The sequence below is a fragment of the Capra hircus genome, chromosome 11 (genome assembly GCF_001704415.2).
Source record: "Capra hircus breed San Clemente chromosome 11, ASM170441v1, whole genome shotgun sequence".
Classification (NCBI taxonomy): domain Eukaryota; kingdom Metazoa; phylum Chordata; class Mammalia; order Artiodactyla; family Bovidae; genus Capra; species Capra hircus.
The window spans coordinates 25,385,183-25,408,356 of NC_030818.1; the positions used below are offsets into that span (position 1 = coordinate 25,385,183).

At 49.0% G+C, this 23,174-nt stretch overlaps 2 protein-coding genes across 3 annotated transcripts in view; both read right to left on the reverse strand.

The window, feature by feature from the left end:
* Positions 1,212-5,465, reverse strand: ZFP36L2 (ZFP36 ring finger protein like 2). The gene is made up of 2 exons (XM_013967582.2): positions 5,076-5,465; positions 1,212-4,590 (listed from the first exon to the last, which is right to left on the reverse strand). The coding sequence occupies exons 1-2, from the start codon at positions 5,124-5,126 to the stop codon at positions 3,169-3,171; spliced, it is 1,473 nt and encodes a 490-aa protein (XP_013823036.2). The 5' UTR covers positions 5,127-5,465; the 3' UTR covers positions 1,212-3,168.
* THADA (THADA, armadillo repeat containing) overlaps positions 9,210-23,174 on the reverse strand; it is a 328,090-nt gene continuing 314,125 nt past the window's right edge. For both annotated transcript variants that reach the window (XM_013967596.2, XM_013967597.2), the window contains exons 38-39: positions 11,511-11,680; positions 9,210-10,353 (exon numbers count right to left, since the gene is read on the reverse strand). In XM_013967596.2, coding sequence (XP_013823050.2) covers positions 9,958-10,353; positions 11,511-11,680 — 566 coding nt within the window. In that variant the 3' untranslated portion in view covers positions 9,210-9,957. The remainder of the gene's footprint in view (positions 10,354-11,510; positions 11,681-23,174) is intronic.

A 23,174-nucleotide genomic window follows, 5' to 3' on the forward strand; every position in this document is an offset into this window, starting at 1 on the left:
AGTCCTCCCTGGCTGCAAGCTTCCCTTCCCCCACCACTGAAGCTTTCGGCCAGGGGCCAGGCAGTTGGGAGAACTTTGAAATTGTTCCTGATCCCCTTTGGCAGCGTGCGCCTAGCACCAAAACGCTCCAGTTAACACCAGCGCAATCACTGTTAGCGTGAAGCAGCTGCTCAAGGCCTGGCGGGCTCCACTGATCACCCCCACCCAACCAGACTCAGCTGTGAGACTCAGGAGACCCCAGTGAACACACGGTCAAGGGGACAGGCGTACGGGTGATAGAACCCAGTTGCTGTAGATGAGGAAACAAACTTTTGCTAAAGCTCTTATTTACTTTGGAAAAACTGAACTGTGTGTGTTAGGGCTGGGTGAGGGGTAGAGAAGGAAAAACAGGAATTGATTTATGAAGCACATTTTTAACCTTTAAAGCAATTGTAGGAAAGAACCATACTCAGGTTTTGTTCAATTGTGTGAGAATCAGCAGAGAGATTGAAACCTTTTTTTTTTTCCTTCCTTTTTTCCAGACCTGGGTTGAATTTGCTTTCTGGCGGCTTATAGTAGTCTCAAGCACAGGCACTAATCCTTTTGCATAAATAACGTGTGTGCTCACTCCCAGAGGAAGCTGTCCACATAAACAAACACTACCCAGATATAAGTTTAACTTGTTTAATCTTCCTTCTCTTTCCGTCCTCAGCACAACCAGGCTTTCCAAAGTCCAGGCCAAACCCTGGTTCTCTGGCCCAGAAAGGCTGGGCTTTAACTTCCCACCCTCAATTCAGCCAGAGGCTGGCAAGACCCTCCTCACCCAAGCAGTTCAGTTTCACGGGCGTCCCACTGGAAAAAAAAAAAAAAAAAATCAGACCTTCAGCTGCCACTGCAGACACGTGATCGCTTGGTGACTCACAGGCGGGCCACACCCCTCAGGCCTCCCAGCCAGGACCTGCTACCAGTCAGCCAACTCGGGGATGCATCTTATTAGCAAAGGGAACAGCTAGCTAAACTAATGCCCTTGACAGTCTAAATTACTTTCAGCTAAAAGAACTTCCTATTAAAACATATAGGGAGACAAGCTCTTCAGAACTCAGGCTCTGCCAGCCCTCTAAACCCTACCACCCAACTCTCTTAAGACCTGGGCAATGCCTGACAGTGGTGGGAAGCTAGAAAGCTCTATAGATATCCCCATTTTAAAAAAGGAAGCTATCTTACACATTACCTTTTTTTTTTTCCCAAAAGTTTTATTGGGGGAAAACTAAAAAACATTTACAGTACAATGTTTACAGTCACAATTTGTAGTGAACTGATTCCCCAAATATATTACAACTCAAGTTGACTTAACCTTGTTACATTCAAAATACCTACTTCTGTCAAAGTAGTCCACAATACATACATACATAGTGCTCCAACTGTACCTACGTACAAACAAACTAAAGCTACTGCTCATTCAGCCGCTGTCCAGAAAAGCATTCCTGCCTTTCCACACGGGGAAAAAAAAATAGTACAAGTTTTGGAATTTTCTGTAATTAAACAAGGCATATTCATGTACTACATACCATTTTAGCACTAAGAGGTGGCCTCTTCACTTTATATCTATATAAAAAAAAGTGGTAAAAATCTTCTCCTTTTGTGCAGTTGAACCCATCCTACATTCAGATTCTCTCAAGCACTAATAGACAAAATACTTATTTGGTTGAGGAAAATTTAAGGCAAGTTCTGGCCCTTCCAAAGGCACTGTAAGATTACCGCCCCCCCCCCATTATTGCTACATGTCTTTATATGCAGAGTATGTCACAGTGGAACTGGTGGAATAAGCAAACAAAAAACATCTTTTGCTAATTTATAAAGTTGGAATGAGAAAAGCATGCCACATGTAAGCCTGATTGCAATGTGGTCATTTTTTCTTTTAAAGTTGGATGGGCTACAACCATTATACATTCTAAGAAAAACTCATAAGATATTCCTCAAACTACTTCCACAGCATCAAGATAGATTTCTGTAAAGAAATCATGCAATCTTTCAAAATTTACGTAAACAAGGAAAGAAATTAATGAAATAAATATTACATACAATCTCTTAAATTAAGATTTTTTTACTCATTTACAATAAAATAACCATGTGAAGTTACAAAAGGCATATATTACTGTGAAAAGAACATACACTCCACATTTTGCCGATTAATAATGGCAATCATAACTTAACATAATAAAAGAATATATATCTATTGCTTTCCATCATACTTGATAAATACAGTATGAACAAAATTTTCAATGTATACTTTTCACAAGATAATAAATAAGTTAAATAGTTTTTTTTTTCATATTGAGTTGTGGTGCAGTGGTGCGAATCAACTCAAAACAGCTAAAAATTCAGCAGTTATTCCCCATCAATTACAAACTAAGCTCTGCCCAAGGCTTCCAGAAAGAGCAGACAAAATGGTTCTAAATTAAACATCCACTAAGTGGTGGCAATGAAACCAGTAACCAGTATGAAACTTTGGAATGCAAGGTTTTCTTTTTTCCAGACATATATAACTTTGTTAAAAAACAAACACCTATGGAGCTGAGGTGTACTATCAAGGCATATTCTTGGCAGAATATTGGATTCTAAAAGCTTATAGGTTTAGCAAGGCGGTGGTTGGCTGGTTTGTTTACACTGGTCTGGGACAAACAATTAGGAACTTCTCTCAAGACAAGAGTCCCGACATCTGGACTGTAACTAATGCTTTTCAAGTGAAGATATGGAATGGTGGTTGATAGCTGCTGGTGCTGGGTTGATTTTTCCTAAAATCCCAAACGCATCGGAGACCTAAAAAAGTTTGTTGTTTGGTTTTTTGTTCTATCCGCATCACAACTGCTCTGTTGTGAGTCTTTTGTTCATCAATACAAAAAGTTCGTTGGCTTTTTTCCCGCTCAACAAGAATGAAACTTCGTAATAATAATAAAAATAATAATAATAATTAAAAAAAAAACAAAAACAAAGAGGGAACCGAAAGGGGAGGGGTGGGGGCCCCTCCCGGCACTCAAGTTCGAGTCCAAGTGCTCGGCACAGCCTGCAGTCTGCTTGTGGCCGATGTCACTCCCCACACTCCCGTGCCCCTCTGCCCCTAAGCAGGGGCGCCCTCCAACACCCCCAGAACGGCCTTCCCTTCCTTCTCCTCACTGGCGCCCTCTTGCCTCAGTCGTCGGAGACGGAGAGGCGGCTGAAGATGGGTAGGCGGCGACCCGGGTCAAGGCCGGGGGACTCAGAGCCGCTGAGGCTGCCCGAGCTCAGGGAGCCGCTCAAGTAGCTGTCGCGGTCCGACAGCGAGTCTGGGGGGCTAGGGGGCGCGTCGAACACCGGCGACTCGGACAGGCGGCGCGGCAACTGGAAGCTGAAGGGCGGCGAGGGCGGCGCGGCGGCGCTGGCAGGGAGGGGCGCGCTGGGCGGCGCCGGGGGCTGCGCGGGGGGCACCAGGCCCTGTTGCTGCTGCTGTTGTTGGCTGCGATAGTAGGCGGCAGCAGCCACAGCGGCAAAGTTGTGGGTCTGGATGGCGAGCGGTGTGATGAGGCTGCTCAGCTCCGGGCCGAAGGCGAAGGCGTTGTTAGCGCACGAGGCCGACGAGCAGGTGGCGCAGGGCGCGCCGGGTGCAAGCAAGTCCTCGGCGCCCCCGGTGCCGTACAGCAGCGCGGCCGCCGCCGCGGCCGCAGCAGAGGCGCAGCACGTCGGGGCGCCGGAGGGCGTGGAGGCTGCCGAGGCCGACGAGCAGGACGAAGCGGACGACGAGCAAGACGAGGCCGAGGAGCAGGAGGGTGGCGGCGGTGTGCGCGACGTGGGGCTGTCGAGAAGCAGGGGCGACTCGAGGCCCCCAGGGGGCTGGTGGTGGCCCGACGGGAAGCCCGAGAAGCTGAGGCTATGGTGCAGCTTGGGCCGCGGTTCCCGCGGGAAGCCTAGGTGCAGCGCATCGCGGGCGCTGAAGGTGCGCAAGTCCCCGGAGGCGCCCCCGGACGGCGCGGGTCGCCGCTCATCAGCGTTATGGATGAAGTGGCAGCGCGGCCCGTAGGGGCAGAAGCCGATGGTGTGGAAGGTGCGGCACAGCTCGGTTTTGTACTTGGGGTGCCGCGTCAGGCTGCGCAGCTCGTGGAAGCCGTGCGCGAACTGGCACTTCTCGCCGTACTTGCAGGTGCCACTCTCCTCGAAGGGCCGGCACAGCTCAGTTTTGTAGCGGGTCGAATTGATCTGGGAGCCGCCGCCCCCCTTCTGCTGTTGCTGCAGGTGCAGGAGGTGCTGGCTGCGCTCCCCGTTCTCGCTGAACGAGCGGTCCCGGAATTTGTTCTCCTTGTTCAGCAGGGCGGTGCCGCCGCCCCCCGACGGCTCCTTGAGGGTGCCGTAGGAGGCCGAGCCGCCGGCCGCCGCGCTACCGTTAGCCGCGCCCGGGAACTTGGGCGAGCAGCTGCCGGGGCTAGGCGCGGGGTGGGCGAGCGCGTGCAGGTTGCTGGCCGAGTGCCGTCGGAGGAAGCCCGGCGTGAAGCCCGAGCTGGGGGCGGTGGCCACGGGTGTCCCCACCGCCTTCTTGTCCAGCATGTTGTTCAGATTGAGGTTGGCCAGGGATTTCTCCGTCTGCCAAGAGGAGGGGAGCGGGGAAGAGATGAAAAGGGAGGAGGGAAGAGTTGGGGCGAGTTGCGGAGTAGCCACTACCAGCCCTCCGATTCTTTTTCCTTTTTTCGGATCTCGATTCGGCCCAACTTCCACACTTAAACGCGCACAAGAATCAAGTTCGTACTGGGAGGAGCCGGACTCTCCCACCCTAGGCCGCGCTGCGTCGCGACATGTGATCCTCAGCCGTGGGCCGCAGGCCTGGGCGGCGCAAACCCCGTCCGGGAAGCCCCGGGCAGCGTGGCTGCGGTGAAACTTAACAGCTACAGCGACTCCCTTCTGCCTTTCCTCCCAGCTGCTCCTTCTCCCCGCCCACAAGGCTCGAGCAACAGTGCAAACTCTGGGATTTTTCCCGAATCTAAAAAAGTCAGAGCGGGAAGAGAACCCCCAAAGCCGAGGACAGAAGGCCAAGCCTGAGAACTTGAAGGGCTCCCTGCTCACCCGCGTACCTTGCACAAGAAGTCGATATCGTAGAAGGCGGACAGAAGTGTGGTCGACATGTTTCTGGATCCTCTAATGGTCGGAGCTGGAGACTGGGAGATCCGGAGGAGCCCTCGGGGCGGCGCGGCCGGGCCCGAGCCACGACGAGTAACGGGCGAGGGGCGAGGGAGAGACCGAAAGTTTGCTGGGGGGCGAGAAAAGAGGGAGCGGGGGCAGCAGCGTGGACTGGTTTGAGGGTGCCCGGGAGTGCGGAGTTGGGGGGAAAGAAGAATTAAGCTAGAGCGCTCCTCCGCGCCCCGGGGTGCCCGGCCCGCCCCCCCCGCGCGGAGCCGACGGCAGCTCGCGGACTGGTGGAACTCAGCGGCCCGCGAGCGCGCGCCCTATATAGAGCCCCCGGAGCGCGGCCGCTCCGGGGCGGGCGTGCGAGGGGAGGGGACAGAACGCTGACCCCGTAGGGGTCTCCAGGCAACGCCTCCCGCCCGCTGGCGGACGTCAAGAGCCTTCCTGGCCTCCCATTGGCCGCCGCCAATTTTTTTCCTCTGGGGGAGGGGACGAAGAGGCCTCGGGGCGGGGCTGGCCGCCTTGGGCTCCCGGGGCGGCGTGGAGATCTCGGCGGAGATGGGTGCTGCTGGTTGGTGGCGGGAGGATACGGCTCCCTTCTTCTGGGGCTGTTCTGTCGGAAATCCCCAGCAGGTCTAACGTGGTTGGGTTTCTGCAGCCCTGAACGTGTCTTTCCCCGCCCGATCCTGCTAGACGAAATTGCGGAGCTTTTATCTCCTACTCTGTTTAATATTGGGCGCGGGAATTGCAAAGTGCAAGAATATTGCAACCGTCCGCGCGGCCCGGCTGCTTTGGAAAGGGTCCTCTGGCCGGGGGGGCGGGGACTCTGGGCCCGAGTTTAATGGGTGGTGGCTGCGTCCCGACTGCACGTGGAGATGCGGTGGGGGTGGGGGCGGGAGCGGCCACGCGGGCGGCCGCCTGGGCAGTCTCTCCCGGAGGAGCCTGGGCCCGTTTCTCCGCCCCTCTTCCCGCCCAGACTGCAGTAAACAGGGCTTGAATGCCGAGGCCTGCCGGGCAGGGCTGAGTGTCTGAGGACAAGGCGCTGGCTTTGCTAATCACATCACAAGACCTTGAGCCAGGGCCAAAGTCGCAGAGTGGCGCGGGGCGTCCCGGGCGGGAGAGCCGCCTGGGAGGACGGGAGGAAAGGCCGGGAGAACCGCGCAGGCATGGAGGCCACTTCCCGCCGCCTTGTCCGTCTGCTGGTCTGTCCGGCTTTCCACAGTCCTCCTGGGGGTCGAGGTACAGCTGCCCGCTGAGGCTCCCGTCCGCCGCAGCCTTGGCCTGGCGCGCCCCTCCTAGACCCTCCCTGGCCGTTCAGGGCGCCGCGCCCTTCCTTAGCTCGTCCTGGGTTGCGGGCTCCCGCTGAGGACTACCCGCAGCCAGGCAAGGCTGGGCACCGAGGATACACCTAGTGGGCTCTCCTTACCTTCTCTTGCCACTCCCACACCCCAGAAGCCTGCATTGGTATAAGATTTTGCCAGCCAGTGCCCTCTGGGTGTGAGGCAGACACCACCCCGCCCCAGCACCCAGTGAGGCTTAAGCCTCTGTTAGATCTGGGGTCCTGTCCAGGACACTTCTCCGCGTCTATGCAGACGCTGCCTCTGAAAGGCTGGAGTCCGGCCCATGATTTCGCACACCTGGCAGCCTAGGCTGTTACTGGGCCTAAGTTGGAAGGTCCAGTACCTGCCAGGGAAAGAAGCTCCTGCGACCCACACCCCCTTGCCCAGTTGATCTTATTTCTGGCTGTGTATCCTTGTGCTTATTTACATTCCGCTGCACTCACTCCCTCTCTCAGTACCCTGGGAAGGAATGAACTAGGCCTGTCTCTCAGGAAACCAACTCCTTCAAGTTCAGCTTGCATGCAGAGCCAACTGCTGGACTCTCTACCCATCCAGGGTGCTTGAGCCAGGGCAGGGCTGTAAGGACTTCAGGATCAGAAACAGGGCTGGAGTTCAGCCTCCTTCCCTTAAAAACCGCATGGTTTTAGACAAATCACATAATCACTTGGGCAACTGGGTTTCCTTGTAAAACTAACATAATTTCTGCTTTACTAATCTATCACCTTTTGTCAAGGTGCCAATGCAAATGAGTTATCTGTTATGGTGTTTAAAAGATAAACAAGTATATTCCATCTTACTTATTAAATTGACAAAGCAAAAAAATGGAGCAAGTCAGACCTCTGGAGCATGGCTGGATGGGTGAAGGTCCACAGAATAGTGAATGTAGAGCTGAGAGGGCACCAAATTTTGGACCCTCCAGCTTGGAGCCAAGGGCAGTGACCTCAGAAGGAGTGACTGCTTTAGTCTCACCACCCAGCCTATACTGATCATTAGACAGGCTGGGCATTCATGGCAGACACGTGTAGCCTAGAATGCCCAAGAACCCTGACTCTGTTTTGTTCCTTGTTGAAATGAACCCAAACGCAAGAGTTTGAGGATGGCTCTGACAGTGGGATATTTTGAATTGCCCCTGGGAATGCATCAGGGAAGTGTGAAACAGCCATTTCCCAGGCCACCACCCCTGCTACTGAAAGTCAGTGACAAGATTTCATATACAAAAACCAGTGGAAACGTGTCTCTCCTGTACTCCCAAGCTGGCGACAACCAGCCAAGCTCAAAATCTGGGGTAATTCCCAGTCAACACCTATGAGAACACCCACTTTGGGAGCTGAGTAGAAGACTTTGGAGCTTGCATGCAAACATGCCATGGTACATGCTTTGGTACAGAGTACCTGCTGGTAGAAATATTTTTATTATTATATAACTGCTTTTATTTCATTTTAAATGGAGAAAAAGGGAATGCTGGACTCTTCCAGTGAGCTGAGCTTTATTAGAGCCAGTTTCATAATCATTCTACCATGGTTATCATTATGTTGTACCAACAATTACCTGACTTCTCACCAGCCATGTCTTCTCAGGACAAAAAGAAATGTTAAGCTGGCAACTTTCCATCAAGTGTGGGATACACAGATGCCTAACCAAGTAATTCAGGATCACAACAAACACATTTTGAGCTGAATAGTGCAAAACCACCAGGGAATTTTCTGTTCTTTTTAGGACAAAACTTTGGACACTAAATTAACTTCTTTCCATGCCTCTTCCTACAGCTCTTTACTAGTAGGCTCTATTTATTTAGTGTTAGGTGGTTTTCTTTCAAAGAGAAACAAATTATACTTGAAATATAAATCTTTCTGCAGTAATAAATGATCATATCAAATCCTCTCCCCTCTGCCTGCCTGATCAAACCCTCAAACATCAATAAAATAATTATAACTGGTTGCTCACTTGTGAAGTATTTAAAAATATTTAGACTCTAAAATCTGAACCAAGAGTACATCCAATTACTGAAATGGTTTCTTCAGATAACTAGGATGAAGTGGACGTGAATGAGGTTATGACCTATCCAAGCTATGAGAATCAAGATAACTGTCTTTGGGTGACACTCTGAAATTACAAATTAGAAACGGTAAGCCAGGAGAAGGCAATGGCAAGCCACTTCAGTACTCTTGCCTAGAAAATCTCATGGACAGAGGAGCCTGGTAGTCTGCAGTCCATGGGGTCGCAAAGAGTCGGACACGACTGAAGCGACTTAGCAGCAGTAGCCACAGCAGTGAAAAACAAAATCAGCAGCAAAACGCATGCAATAGCGACACCTGCTGGGTGTGTGAGGAAGTGGGGAGGGCTGGATTTAGAAAAGCAGGGTCCTAAGGTTTGTAGCAATGGCACCCCACTCCAGTACTCTTGCCTGGAAAATCCCATGGATGGAGGAGTCTGGTGGGCTGCAGTCCATGGGGTCGCTAAGAGTCGGACACAACAGAGCAACTTCACTTTCACTTTTCACTTCCACGTATTGGAGAAGGAAATAGCAACCCACTCCAGTATTCCTGCCTGGAGAATCTCAGGGACGGGGGAGCCTAGTGGGCTGCTGTCTATGGGGTTGCACAGAGTCAGACATGACTGAAGCGACTTAGCAGCAGCAGCAAGGTTTGTAGATTAAATCACTAAAATGGATAAATGTTTTCTGTGATACTAAGTAAGAATCTTTTTGTTACTGCAACCAAGAAAATGATAGTAAACAGTGTATACATCAAATAAGTCATTTATTCTGACTCCCCTTTCCCCAGGTTCCTTCTAACAGCCAAGAGGCTATGGTTTCAGTGGGTGGTAGGATATGATTTCTTAACAATAGCACAAATACTTTTTATTGGGAGTCAAGGGGTAGGAGCTTGTAATGGCTCTTTTAATAATGAGGATGGCATGTGTAGGTCACTGAAGGCTTAAATATGCAGACAGTAAAAACACACTTATTTGTATGAAGTTAATGCTTAATTCTCCCAGGATCCAACATTTGGAACATATTTCTTACTTCACTAAAATGGAATAAAATTTGAAATTCGGACGAAGTGGGCTGTTTGCTAACTAATCCAACTGTTACAACCAGCCAAAAATTGGGGCGGGGGGAATCATGTGTTAAACCCAATTCTGAATAGTCAGTTCAGAGAAAAATGCAGGCTGGCTCTGGTTGGACATTGGAGGTCCTGGGGGATGAGAAAGGTTAATTCAGGCCTGCAGGTGGCCTGGACCTGGGAACAGAGTCAATATTCACTGTGGTAGCCTCACTTTCTACAGTAGCTGCAATAAACGAGGCTGCCTTGAACGACTGAACGGAAGAAAAAAATCCTCTGTGGGACAGAAGGCTAGACTCACAGAAGGGAGGTGGGGGGAGGAGGCGCGGTGTGAAGGGGAGAAGATGCTGGAGTTTCTGTTGAACATTTTCCTATTGAGTGAGTGGAGGAATAACCCACCCCACCCGAGTCCCACAAATCCTTCTTCAACAAGCTGTTTCTGTTCTTGGAAGCGTTAACTGATTCGCTGCTGCAGGAGAATCCAAAGCCCTGAGAACTAGGGTGTCCTCCCCTTCCTTTCCTTCCAGAAGAGCCAGCAGCCTCAGGCAAGCCAAAGTCCTTTCCTCCCAAATGCGCAGTCTTGTGAGCTCTGCCGTCTTCAAAAACTCAGCAGTGGGAGGCAGCACTCTGAAGAGCTGGGAGAGGAGGTGGCATTGCTCCGACGCAGTCCTCTGAAGATGATGGAGCATCTCGGGGCTGAGGGGACGCCAGCTGGACTCAGACAGGAGGCGGAAGAGATGCTTGTAGAGGTATTTCACAAAGATCAGGGTCTCGGCCCAAAAGTTGATTTCCGTTTTTTCAAATGGGTAGTCTTCTTCCACCTGAATCAGATGAAAAAGACAAAACCCAGCCTTATGGGGGATGTTGACTCAGCCCCAGTCCAGGGCAGAGTCCTGGCAGATGCAGAAGCAGTGTGTCCCCTCCCCCATCTGACAGCGGGCTCACTTTCACCTGTTAACACCCCTGTACACACACCACTTGCAGCCTTGAAGGTCACCTTCTATTTTCACTCATTGTACTTCTCCACCGGAGAGGAATTCCTCCTCCCCAGACTTAGCATGACCTTTGATAAGGATGTGTTTGTGGTTCTCAGGCAAGATACCTTGGGGAACTGGTGCTGAAAAGGGGACCTCAACACAGGAGGGGACCCTAGACTTGAAGGTGCATCTCAGTATCAGGGAGGAGCGGGGAAGGGAGATGTGAGGAGCAGAGCAGAGAGTGAAGTACTGCCAGACATGAGCCACTGCTCTCTGAGGATGAAACCCAATTTCCATAATGCTGGGGACTTTCAAGGTCATTTTTATTGTAGACACTTTATCTTGTCTCCAAATTTCCCATAAACAGACTGCTTTTTGAACTCTTGGTCTGCTGGGGATGCCAAGAAGGCCAGCTGAGTCAGACACTAGTGAAGAGGAATTTCAGTTCTCAAGATGCTTTTGCTGCTTATCTGGGTCCTCAGTTTCCCTGTCTGTTGACTGCTCCCCCTGGAGCAGTTTAATCGTTTTATTTTTTAATAAAAATAATTTTAATTTTAATAAAATACCAGTTTATTAAACCTGGAGGGGTTAAATAGTTTTCTTCTAGCAGCCGAGACCCTGGAAGGACCCTGATTCTCTGGAAGTGTTTCAGCTTCAGACCTAATTGTGGGGAGCCCCTGGTTACTCTAATGTTGATGAATAAGCATTCTCCATAATTAAACCATCAACTTCCAAGGGACCTCTTTCGAAGTCCCCTCCCCCACACTGATGGGAAGGCTTACCACTGGAACCCCTAAATCAGCAGGAGAGCTGCCCGAGCAGTGCCCAGCAGGCTGGGGTCAAGTGGAGATTTTGTTAATCGGTTACTAATGTGTATCTGAGCATCAGGAAGCACACTTTCAAGCCATATCAAGCTGACGAAAGCCTGTTAGGTGCTGCCTCCAGTGGGCGTAGGTAGGACACTCTCACACACCTCCGCTGCCTGAGACCCCAGGGATTACCTGATGTGCGCTCTCCTCACAGGCCATGAGGTCCTCACCCTCTCCCAACAACCATCCCAGCAGGACTGGGAGTCCGGGGGTCAGCTGGTCCCACTGCTGGAGCAGGTCACACAGCACAGCCAGAGCCAGGTCCAGTGCGCTGGAGGCATCCACCTGACAGAAGGCAAATTCTGCAAAGACGAGAGAGGTGAGCCCTGAGTGTGCTGCCGAGGGCCAACCGGGAGTCTGTGCAGGATTCTGAGGCAGTGAAAGTCGCAGGTAAAATCACTGCTACCGCCTGGCAGGGAAGCTGGTGGGAGAGGCTCGCTAAGGGTTATTTGCTGTCTATACACTAGAATGAATCAACAAGCCTAAACCCCTATCCGTGCCCCCTATCCCAGTGGGGATAGAAGCTGCCCCATCTACAGGACTAGACGTTTCTCTCCCCTCAACCCAACTGGAAGGATATCAGGAAAGCATCCCACCTAGCGTTTCCTCTGCGGGCCTGCTGACAGTGCCTGACCTCTGTCACTGTGCCCCTTCCTCTAAAGCAAATCCCACTGAGCACGACACATTAAATCTCTAACATCTCTGAGCAGGGCATCAGCAAACTTTTTCTTAAAGAGCCAGAAGGTAAATCTTTTAGATTTTGGGAGTCTTTTTAATATTTATTTGTTTGGCTGCACCAGGTCTTAGTGGTGGTACGTGGGATCTAGTTCCCTGGCCAGGGATCGAACCTGGGCCTCCTGCACTGGCAGTCTTAGCCACTGGACCACCAGGGACGTCCCAACTTTGCAAGCCTTATGGTCTCTGTCACAGTTAACTCTGCGGAAAGCAGCCATAGACAATATGTAAACAAATGGTTGTGGCTACTAGGTTCCAATAAATCTTTATATTCCAATAAAATTGGACTTTCATGTGATTTTTAGGTATCAACAAATAATATTCTTTTTTTTTCCCAACCATTAAAAAAATGTAAAAGCCATTCACAGTTCACAGGCTGTACAATGACAAGTTGTTTTGCTAAGTCATTTCAGACTCTTTGCAACCCTATAGACTGTAGCCCACCAGGCACCTCTGTCCATGGGATGTCCCAGGCAGAATATTGGAGTGGGTTGCCATTTCCTTTTCCAGGGGATCTTTCTAACCCAGAGCTTGAACCCGTGTCTCCCACTTGGCAGGCACATTCTTTACTACTGAGCCACCTGGGAAGCTCCCCAATGGCAGGTGGGGGGCTGGAATTAGCTCACAGTCCACTGCCCTCTGTGTTAGACTGAATTCAGTTTTCAGACACTCATCTTCTTAGCTGACTATGGGAAGGGCGCTGAAAGAGTAGAATGGGGCACAGAAAAAGGAAGCGGGTGTCTTGGGGAAACCATTGCTTACTTCACCATTTTGCCTTCAGTTCAGTTCAGTCAGTTGCTCAGTTGTGTCCGACTATCTGCGATCCCATGGACCGCAGCGCGCCAGGCTTCCCTGTCTATCACCAACTTCCAGAGCCTACTCAAACTCATGTCTGTTGAGCCGGTGATATCATCCAACCATCTCATCCTCTGTGGTCCCCTTCTCCTCCTGCTTTCAATCTTTCCCAGCATCAGGGTCTTTTCAAATGAGTCAGCTCTTTGCATCGGGTGGCCAAAGTGTCGGAGTTTCAGCTTCAGCATCAGTTCTTCCAATGAATATTCAGGACTGATTTCCAGATGGACTGGTTGGATCTCCTTGCAGTCCAAGGGACTCTCAAGAGTCTTCTCCAACACCACAGTTCAAAAGCATCAATTCTTCGGTGCTCAGCTTCCTTTATAGTCCAACTCTCACATCCATACATGACTGCTGGAAAAACCATAGCTTTGATTAGATGGACCTTTGTTTGGCAAAGTAACGTCTCTGCTTTTTAATATGCTGTCTAACTTGGTCAAAACTTTTCTTCCAAGGAGCATCTTTTAACTTCATGGCTGCAGTTACCATCTGCAGTGATTTTGGAGCCCCCCAAAATAAAGCCTGTCACTGTTTCCATTGTTTCCCCATCTATTTCCCATGAACTGATGGGACCGGATGCCATGATCTTCGTTTTCTGAATGATGAGTTTTAAGCCAACTTTTTCACTCTCCTCTTTCACTTTCATCAAGAGGCTCTTTAGTTCTTCAATTTCTGCCATAAGGGTAGTGTCATCTGCATATCTGAGGTTATTGATATTTCTCCTGGCAGTCTTGATTCCAGCTTGTGCTTCATCCAGCCCAGTATTTCTCATGATGTACTCTGCATATAAGTTAAATAAGCAGGGTGACAATATACAGCCTTGATGTACTCCTTTCCTGATTTGGAACCAGTCTGTTGTTCCATGTCCAGTTCTAACTGTTGCTTCCTGACCTGCATACAGATTTCTCAGGGGGCAGGTCAGATATTCCCATCTCTTTCAGAATTTTCCACAGTTTGTTGTGATCCACACAGTCAAAGGCTTTGGCATAGTCAATAAAGCAGAAGTAGATGTTCTTCTGGAACTCTCGCTTTTTTGATGATCCAATGGATGTTGGAAATTTGATCTCTGGTTCCTCTGCCTTTTCTAAACCCAGCTTGAACACCTGGAAGTTCATGGTTCATGTACTGTTGAAGCCTGGCTTGGAGAATTTTGAGCATTACTTTGCTAGTGTGTGAGATGAGTGCAATTGTGCAGTAGTTTGAGCATTCTTTGGCATTGCCTTTCTTTGGGGTTGGAATGAAAACTGACCTTTTCCAGTCCTGTGGCCACTGCTGTTTTCCAAATTTGCTGGCATATTGAGTGCAGCACTTTCACAGCATCATCTTTTAGGATTTTTAGACAGTCCTAAATATGGATTTGAAGGGAGGCTCAGGGCATTGACACTTCCGTTAACAACCCTGTGCCTTCTACCACCAACCTAGAGCAGGCCTGAAATGTGGGACTGAAATCTTGCCACACAGACAATACATTTCTGCAGACCCATCCATACACCAATGCTTGTTTTTCAATGACCCACTTCTACTGAAACTTCATCTTTCTCAAATCCACATCTTCACTGCAGCCCACAGACCTTGTCCTTGACCATTTGGCCCCCAGAGAGACTTGCTCAACACACAGGGAGAAGCCTCAGAGTCTGGAATAGAAAGCCAAGTTCCCTAGCGTGTTGAGCCAGCCTCTGGGGACCTGTTAAGTGCCAGTCCCCTAACCAGGCCCTTTCTCTCCAGTCCTTCAACATCCTCTGGGTTGGGTGTGACCTTTCCTAATTCACGGATGAGGAATCCAGGCACAGTTAGGTTATCTCACTTGCATACAGTCAGAGAGCTTTAAGTGGCTATAAAGAAACTGGAATTGACAGCAATGGTGTATGCAGAGTGCAGATTTGGAGAACTAGTAGCAGCATTCCTGAGATGTAGTTCTTCATGGTAAGAGTAACAGAGCTGATGACCCTCCATCAGGGCCAGCACTACACAGGGCCCATGAAGTGGAGCCTGGGCTCACAGAAGCAGCCCAAGGACCAATGTTGCCATCTTCAGAGCCCGAAATCAATCCCCCAGGACACCTGCCCCTTAGGCTCTGCAGCGTGGCATCAGGCTTCAAACTGGGAAACAGAAAAAGTTGAGGGGAGGTGTGAAGGTGCATTTTTGGCTGCAGGTCTGAGCCATGTGTTGGTCTAGGCTTTGCCTATGATACAATCTCTATTTTTTATCTCTGCTGACTCCCCTGTGTAGTTCTCAACTACTTTAGAGTCTGTAAGAGGATACCATTAATTGGCATCTTTCAAGCCCCAAAGACTGAAAATATACATGCAGACTAGCATACAATGAAACACACAGCAGATGCTCAGAACATTCCAGTTTATGACTCTGGAGATTAAGAAACTTTGTTTACCCCACTTGATTTGGTTTGAATACTAACACAGGGACAGCCACAAAGAAAGCAATCAATAAGTCGATAATAACAGAGACTTTCCTTTTATTTGAACCCTTGCTTCTCCCACCACCAGAAGGGAGGTATCCTTATTTAATAAATGAGGAAGGTGTGCTCACAGAGGTTGGGTAACGGGTCCAGAACTTCACAGTTAGCAGTGGTGGCACTGAGCTAATAAGTATCTTTCAGTCACAGGCCACGCCCATCCTGCAGGGAAGCCTTGGAGAAACACTCCCAGTACCCCATTGAGATGAGGAAGTCAGACTCAGTTTTATTATTTTTATGCATTAAAAGTGGGGCTTCCCTGATAGCTCAGTTGGTAAAGAATCCACCTGCAATGTGGGAGACCTGGGCTCAATCCCTGGGTTGGGAAGATCCCATGGGGAAGCGAAAGGCTACCTACTCCAGTATTCTGGCCTAGAGAATTCCATGGACTGCATAGTCCATAGGATTGCAAAGAGTCAGACATGACTGAGACTTTCACTTTTCATGCATTAAAAAGAGCTCCCACCTCGGGGTCATATTTTGAAGAAAGGGTCAAAGCTGTAAGTCCTCTATACTGTGGCATCAGCATCAGGTCAGCTTCTCTTGAAACCTTCCAGAAAAATCTTCCCTCTGATTCACCACTTATCCCTCCCTGCCCCGACTCTTCTTTTTGTCTCCTTAAGGCAAGGACTGAAAGCTCTATAGGGAAGAACATAGTTTCATCCACCAGCAAAACCAGTGCCTGCAGCTCGTGCAACATTCCCAATGGGTCCATGAAGACCACTCGGAAGTGATCAGAGATGCCACCAGGAAGGCCAGACTGTTGCACATGCCCCACCTGAGGACCGATGTCCCCTGTCCTTCACCATGTATCTGGGCATCATGCTTAGAAAGTGCCAGGAATGACTGAAGCTTTAGAGGAGAGCTGGTGTGTTGTCTGGAAGTGAATCTACTAGAATTATAACCATCCAAACACCGACCCCGCCAGGTGAGGAGAGACGAGGAAGGGGAGCTGGGATGGGGTGAGGGGGGGATTAGATGGACTTAGACCTCCTGCTTGAGGGGCCAGATGCAGCTTTCGAAGTTCCTTCTTTTACTACCTTACCCTGGACTAAGACAGCTCAGCCAGAGCAGCCCAGTCTCTACTGGCTGAATGCCTTCTGAAGGGGAGGCTGAAGGGGAGGGAAAGGGATTTTCAACCTAACCCTGCAGACCAGCCAGGCTCTCAACAGGTGTCTCTCAAGGAAGCAAGAAAGCAAGTGACCAAGCAACAAGCGTGTCGGAGAAATCTGTTGTGTGTTGGAATAGCCAAAACAATCTGGAAACATACAACAGAACTGGAGGACCCACACTTCCTCATTTCGAAACTGGCATAAGGATAGACATAATATAGATCAAATGGAATAGAATTGAGTGTCCAGAAATAAGTTCTCACAATTACAGCCAATTGATTTTTGACAAGGGTTTCAAAACAACTGGCTGGGGGAGGAACAGTCTTTTAAACCAAGGGAGCAAAGACAACTGAATATTCACATGCGAATGAAACCATGCCCCTACCTCACAGCATACGTGGAAATTAACTCAAAATACATCAAAACTAAAGCTAACAAGCGAAACTACAAAACTCAGAGAAATATACGAGTAGGAAATGGCTTTTTAAACATGACATCAAAAGCACCAGCAACAAAAGAAAAATTAGACTTCATCAAAATTGAAAACTTTTATACTTCAAAGGACATTATTAAGAAAGTGGAAAGAAAATTCACAGAACTAAAGAACATACAAGGGGTCTGTATCTAAAATACATAAAGTGAAAGTGAAAAGTAAAAGTGAAAGTGAAAGTCGCTCCGTTGTGTCCGACTGTTTGTGACCCCAGGGACTGTACAGGCCAGAATACTAGAGTGGGTAGCTTTTACCTTCTCCAGGGGATCTTCCCAACCCAGGGATTGGACCTAGGTCTCCCACATTGCAGGCGGATTCTTTACCAGCTGAGCCACAAGGGAACCCAAGAATAGTGGAGTGGGTAGCCTATTCTTTCTCCAGCAGATCTTCCCGACCCAGGAACTGAACCGGGGTCTCCTGCATTGCTGGTGGATTCCTTACCAACTGAGCTATCAGGGAAGCTCTTAAAACCCAATCATAAAAAGACAAATAATCCAGTTAAAACATGTGCCAAGGGTCTGAACAGACATTTCCCTAGAAAAGATATACAGATGATCAATAAGCACATGCAGAGATGCTTAGCATCATTAGTTATCAGGGAAATACAAATCAAAACCACAATGAGAAACCACTTCATACTTACTAGTGTAACTTTAATCAAGAAGACATATACCAAGTTTTGGTAAAAGATGCGAAAAAATTAAAACTTTCATAAATTGCTAGTAGGAATGTAAAATGGTGCCAGCCACTTTGGAAAACTGACTGTCTGAAAGTCTCTCCAGCTCTTAGACATACACATATACCTAAAAACATATGTCCACACAGAAACATGGACATGAATGTTCATAGGACCATTATTCATAAAAGCAAATAAGTGGAGACCAAAATGTTCATGAACCAATGAAGGGATAAATAAATGTGGTACATCCAAACAATGGAATACGATTCAGCTATAAAAAGGGATGCAGTACCGATACGTGCTATAATGCAGATGAACCTGGAAAACATGCTAAGTGAGGAAGCCAGGCACAGAAGATCACATATTGTATGATCCCACTCATATAAGATGTTCGTAACAGGCAAATCAGACAGACAGAAAAGTAGTAGCGGTTGCCAGGGGTGGGAGAATAGGGAGAATGAGGAATGGCTGCTGATGGATATAGTGTTTCTTTTTAAGCTGATGCAAATGTTCTGGAATCAGATAGGGTTGATGGTTGTACAACCTTATGAATATACTAAAACTTGTACACATGTACACTTAAATTTGACATATCTTTTGCTATATGATGTATTTTATGGGGGGGGTGGTGCATGGAGAGTGTGGAAGGCTGAAAAATGGTCTCCCAAAAGATACCTATATAAAGTCCTTGGACCTTGTGAATGTTAATTTACTTATAAAAACAGTCTCTATAGATGTGATCTGGTTGATGATACTTAGATGAGGAGATAATCCTGTATGATCCTGTATGGGTGGCCCCTAGATATCATCACCATTGTCCTAATAAGGGGGAGGGGGATTGACAGTAGACACACATAGAAAGAAGGGCTTCCCTGGTGGCTCAGATGGTAAAGAATCTGCCTGCAATGCAGGAGACCTGGGTTCAAACCCTGGGTCAGGAAGATCCCCTGAAGAAGGAATGGCAACCCTTTCCAGTATTCTTGCCTGGAGAATTCCATGGACAGAGAAGCCTGGTGGGCTGCAGTCCATGGCGTTGCAAAGAGTTAGACACAACTAAGTGACTAACATACACGTAACACACACAGAGAAAGGAGAAGGTGATACGAAGACAGGCAGAGGCTAAAGTGATCCTAGCAAGGAAATGCTGACAGCCTCCAGAAACTGGAAGAGGCAAGGACTAGATTCCTCCCTAGCACCCGCAGAAGGAGTGTGGCCCAGCTGACACCGTATTTTCTGACTTCTGGTCTCCAGAACTGTGAGACAATAAATCAGTGTTGTTTTAAACCACCAAGTTTGTGGTCATTTGTTACAGTAGCCACAGTCAACTAATATAGAGGAACCTAATAAGGGTAGGTTGTGGTATTTTTCTTTGGAGTGATGAAAATATGTTAAAATTGTGCTGATGATTGCATTATTCCATGAGTATGTTAAAAAACATTGCCTTGTACTCTTTAAATGGGTGACTTGTATGGTATATGTATGCTATATCTCAGTAAGACTAGGATGTTAAAAAAAAAAAATCTGCTATGTGCTCAAGTTGGTTCTGGTTGCTCGGAGGAAGCCTGACCAGAGTCTGACTGGAAAGGGCCAGTCTACTGAGGGGACTGGACAAATGTCTAGAGCCTCATACATGCTTGTAGGGCCTAGTTCTCAGGTGCTGGAGGGCTCTGCAGAGGTGAATGGTTGGTCAGAAGGTGGAAAGAAGGCTCAAGAAGGATTCCTAGAGGAGCTGGGACTCTGCCTGGCCCTTCACCAGACAATCAGGAAATAGGAGCTAATGGTCTGCTTTGAGCCAGTGATATGCTAAGTACTGTAGAAAGCAAAGCAAGAGACTGACACGTCCTGTCCTGTCCTCAGGAAGCTGGTGGTCTAGATGGGAAGGTCAGGCAAACACTCAGGAAACCGTGAGGAATCAGTGGAGTGGTCTGGATCCCAAGAGCCGCAGGAGCCAAGGGGAGAGGTCAGCGTGGGGGAATAAATCACCTCCAAGACTCCCTGCACTGGCTTAGGGAGTGCTTCAGGTGGGGAAGGGGTGCTGGTACACACGTGTCTGGGGGCGCCTATGCAAGGCAGACTGGATTAACAGTCATTTGGAAGCGAGTTGGAAGCCCAACAAATGGGCATTTAGAACTGGTTAATCCTACGCTTTCCATGCTCAAGAATGGATAACTCAACTGGATAGCAGGGGAGGACAGCAGACAAGAGGCTGCAGGGCTGCTGCGGCACAGACCTCCTCTCACTACTGCCCTGGCCATATCAAGGTCTCCTGCCAAGGCGAGGAGGATCAAAAGCCATGTGACTTGCTCCCCTGCTGTCTTCTTCCCCACCTCCATGAAGAGGCCCACCTTGGGGCTGGAAGCTGAAGACCCAGGCTTCACCCAGCGTGCTGGATCATTCAAAGTCGTAGCTTAGTCAATGTCCCAACTAAGACAAGTGATCTTTCGTTTCTAGCCAGGTTTGGGGTAATTTCCAACTGTACTGATTAAAATGAAAATGCTGACATGGATTTTTTTCTGTGTTGCCAACCATGAAAACCAATTCAGACCATGGATTAGAAACCTACCGTCTGATCATAAAGTATTATGAGGGAGATGCCTTTGAGACTAAGACCATTGGTCAAGCCTCCTTCCCAGTCCTTTCCAAGAGAGGTCAAGTCAGCCCAGGAAATGCTGAGCAAAGGTTGAGGAGTTGGATTCTCCCTCCCTGCAGCTCTAGAGAATCCTGTCAGGCATTTGTGGAAAACTCCTCAACCCTGCCATCCACCCAATTCCCCTCACCATCCATTTACCCATCAATTCAAGCTTTTATCTCCCCACAAATACTTGTTGATCACCAGATAGGGGTTTTGTTGAGGGAATGGGAAAGGGAGAGGGGAAGCTATGAGAAATATGAGGAAAATTCCAGGCCCTTCTCTCAGAGAGCAAACAGTTTAGTCAGAGGCAAGCTGACACAAATGAAGTGTCAGGAAATAGTCCAAGATGGTGCACAACGCGGACTGATTATACCATTACTAGCCGTCATGAAAGGACAGAAAAGGGAAAAAAGAAAGAGTGCGGGGTGGGAGAAGGGGGGGCTTCAGAGAGGAGAAACTTGCGCAGATGAGGGTCAGAGGACAAGCACCACTGGGATGAAGAGGAGGAGTAGGGAGACTAGACCGGCCTGTTGAGGAGGCAGGTTTGGGGGAGCTGGAGGTGAAGATGGAGGGGCAGACAGTCTAGGGCAGGTTTGGTGGTGGGGGAGGGGGATGGGCAGAGCTGAGTGAGTACAACTGTGCTTTCTTTTTTCTGAGTGAAAATATTTTAAGGCTTCATCAGGCTGTTTCCAGACCAACTTCCTCATTTCTAGTCTTCTCCATGGATTTCTTCACATCCCCTCAGGAGGTCAAGAGCCAGTATTGTAACTAGTCACGAGAAACAACCATGGGACCAAAGCCTGGCTCAGCTGCTGACTCTGACGTTCAACTCTTGCAGGGGCTCCAGGAGCCTCAGCTGGCCCCTGCCTCGGCTGACCCTTGACCCCTAGAGCCCAGGTTCTCCACTCTCCAGTAGCAAGGGCTCAGAGGCGGGACTTCTAGGCACCTCAGTCAGTGAGAGAACTTCTTAAACTATCAGAGGTCATCATCTCAGACTTTACCACATAACAGCTCCCACATGCCCCCAACCTCAGACCAATGACCCAGAGGAAGGTTCTGTCCTAAGGAACAGAGTCAGGCTGGCCCCTCCGGTGGCTCTGATGAACCGAGCAGAAAATCTGGGTCGGGGAACATGGTATCTGTGGTATTAGTCTCTGTTCTTTATCTGAATATTTTGAAAATTTCATCAAAGAAGAAGAAGCCCATGTGTCGGTCGGTGCTCCCAAGGGCAGCCCCAGCAGTCACTGAGACCACTGCCCACGCGTCCACTGCTGGACGTCGTGCCCTGGATGACAGCCAGCCCCTCCCCTCACTCCCAACTGGCCCATGGTACTAAGTCTGGCCGGGAACTCAGACTTCAGCTGGCCCAGGTAGACCCCTCTCCCTCCTCCTATGTCTTTTTCTTTTGACCCTGAAAACCACTGTTTAAAAGACAGGACACGTGGAGGCAGAACCCAACCAAAGGCACACAGCTCAGGGGTTCCCAGGCCCCAAGGGACCCAGCAGAAGTACCCAGCAGGGGTGCAGATGGACTATTGGGTCTTCACACAGGTTTGGAATAGCTCATAAAGTTTTTTAAAAACCAGGGAGATTTTTCATAAAAATCCAAGTGTCCATCATCTTTTGAAAGTTCAGAAAATCGGAACTTAGTATCTCTAGGTCTGCAGCTTAATATGCTGCCTGGAGCAGAGAAGCGGACACGCACTACAGGGGGCATCTGTGTGCCCTGTCTGGGACCACCATACTGCCTCCCACCTCACCCCTGCAGGCATGTGGGCTTGCGATGCTGACACTAGGGTACCCACGAGGGCAGCAGGCCTCCCGCCAGCCCCTTGTCTTATAGATGAGACCCACGATCAAAGGCCTCTCCTCACATCAGCCCCACGCCCCTCTCCCTCCACCTCTCATGGCTTTGTTTCCTCATCATTCCCTGTCTGACAGATGTTCCTCATCCTGACTTGGCCAGGCCTTCTTGGCCCTTGGGACCCAACTCATTTCTGGTTGTCCCAATTCAAAGGAGGTGATCCTATTGGCATGTGCTGGGTAGAGGCCAAGAATGCTGCTAAACATCCCATAATGCCCAGGACAGCCCCCTCTCTGAAATGTCAACTGTGCTGAGGCTGAGAAACCCTGCTTTAACCTCCCCCACAACCCTGCGCAACTGCAGAGTCCCTTCCGTGAAGTCTCTGCAAGTAAATGGAGGGAGGGAGGGATGGAACTCTCAGTGCTCATCAGGAAGCAGCAGCCTCTCTTTGGGGGAGACCAGGAAGACCTCATTTCCTCATCTCCCCTTTCTGGAAGGCAATCCCTAGGCGCACCCTCCACTCCCAGCTCTCTGGGCAGAGGTGGGGCAGCACATGGAACTCAGTCACGTGAGATGAACAGTCTGCTACAGAGCCCTTTCTGTCTGGAAGTGGAAACATTTTCCAGTTCTGAAGGGAAAGGATAAAAATACCATCGTTTGAAGTTCTAAAAATAGTTCGGGGGAAAAAAATCTTTCAAATATTAGTAATTTGCTTTTTCTTAATTTTCCAGCTATTTTCATATGGCACAGAGGGCCTGGGTTCCCAAAAGTTCCTACAGACCCAGTTCCCAAAGATGGAGATCCCCACGGATACAGTCATGTGCCTAATACACACATTTCCTGGTGACCTATCGTGAAATTAGAGATACTGCAGCAAATTTTTGCTTCCATTAAAAAAAAAAAAATTTAAAACCCTTTATTTTTAAAGTTAAAAAAACGACAATTTAGAAAATGTGGGTCCACCTCAAATCACTGGGTAAATATATGTATGTATGTATGCCTGCGTGCTAAGTCGTTTC

What these genes read in the sequence shown, in the direction of transcription:
- ZFP36L2 (XM_013967582.2), bottom strand. Translation starts at nt 5,126, where the DNA reads ATGTCGACCACACTTCTGTCCGCCTTCTACGATATCGACTTCTTGTGC. An exon ending in ATATCGACTTCTTGTGCAAG is followed by an intron (nt 4,591 to 5,075) that starts GTACGCGGGTGA and finishes TCCTCTTGGCAG; the next exon opens with ACGGAGAAATCCCTGGCCAA.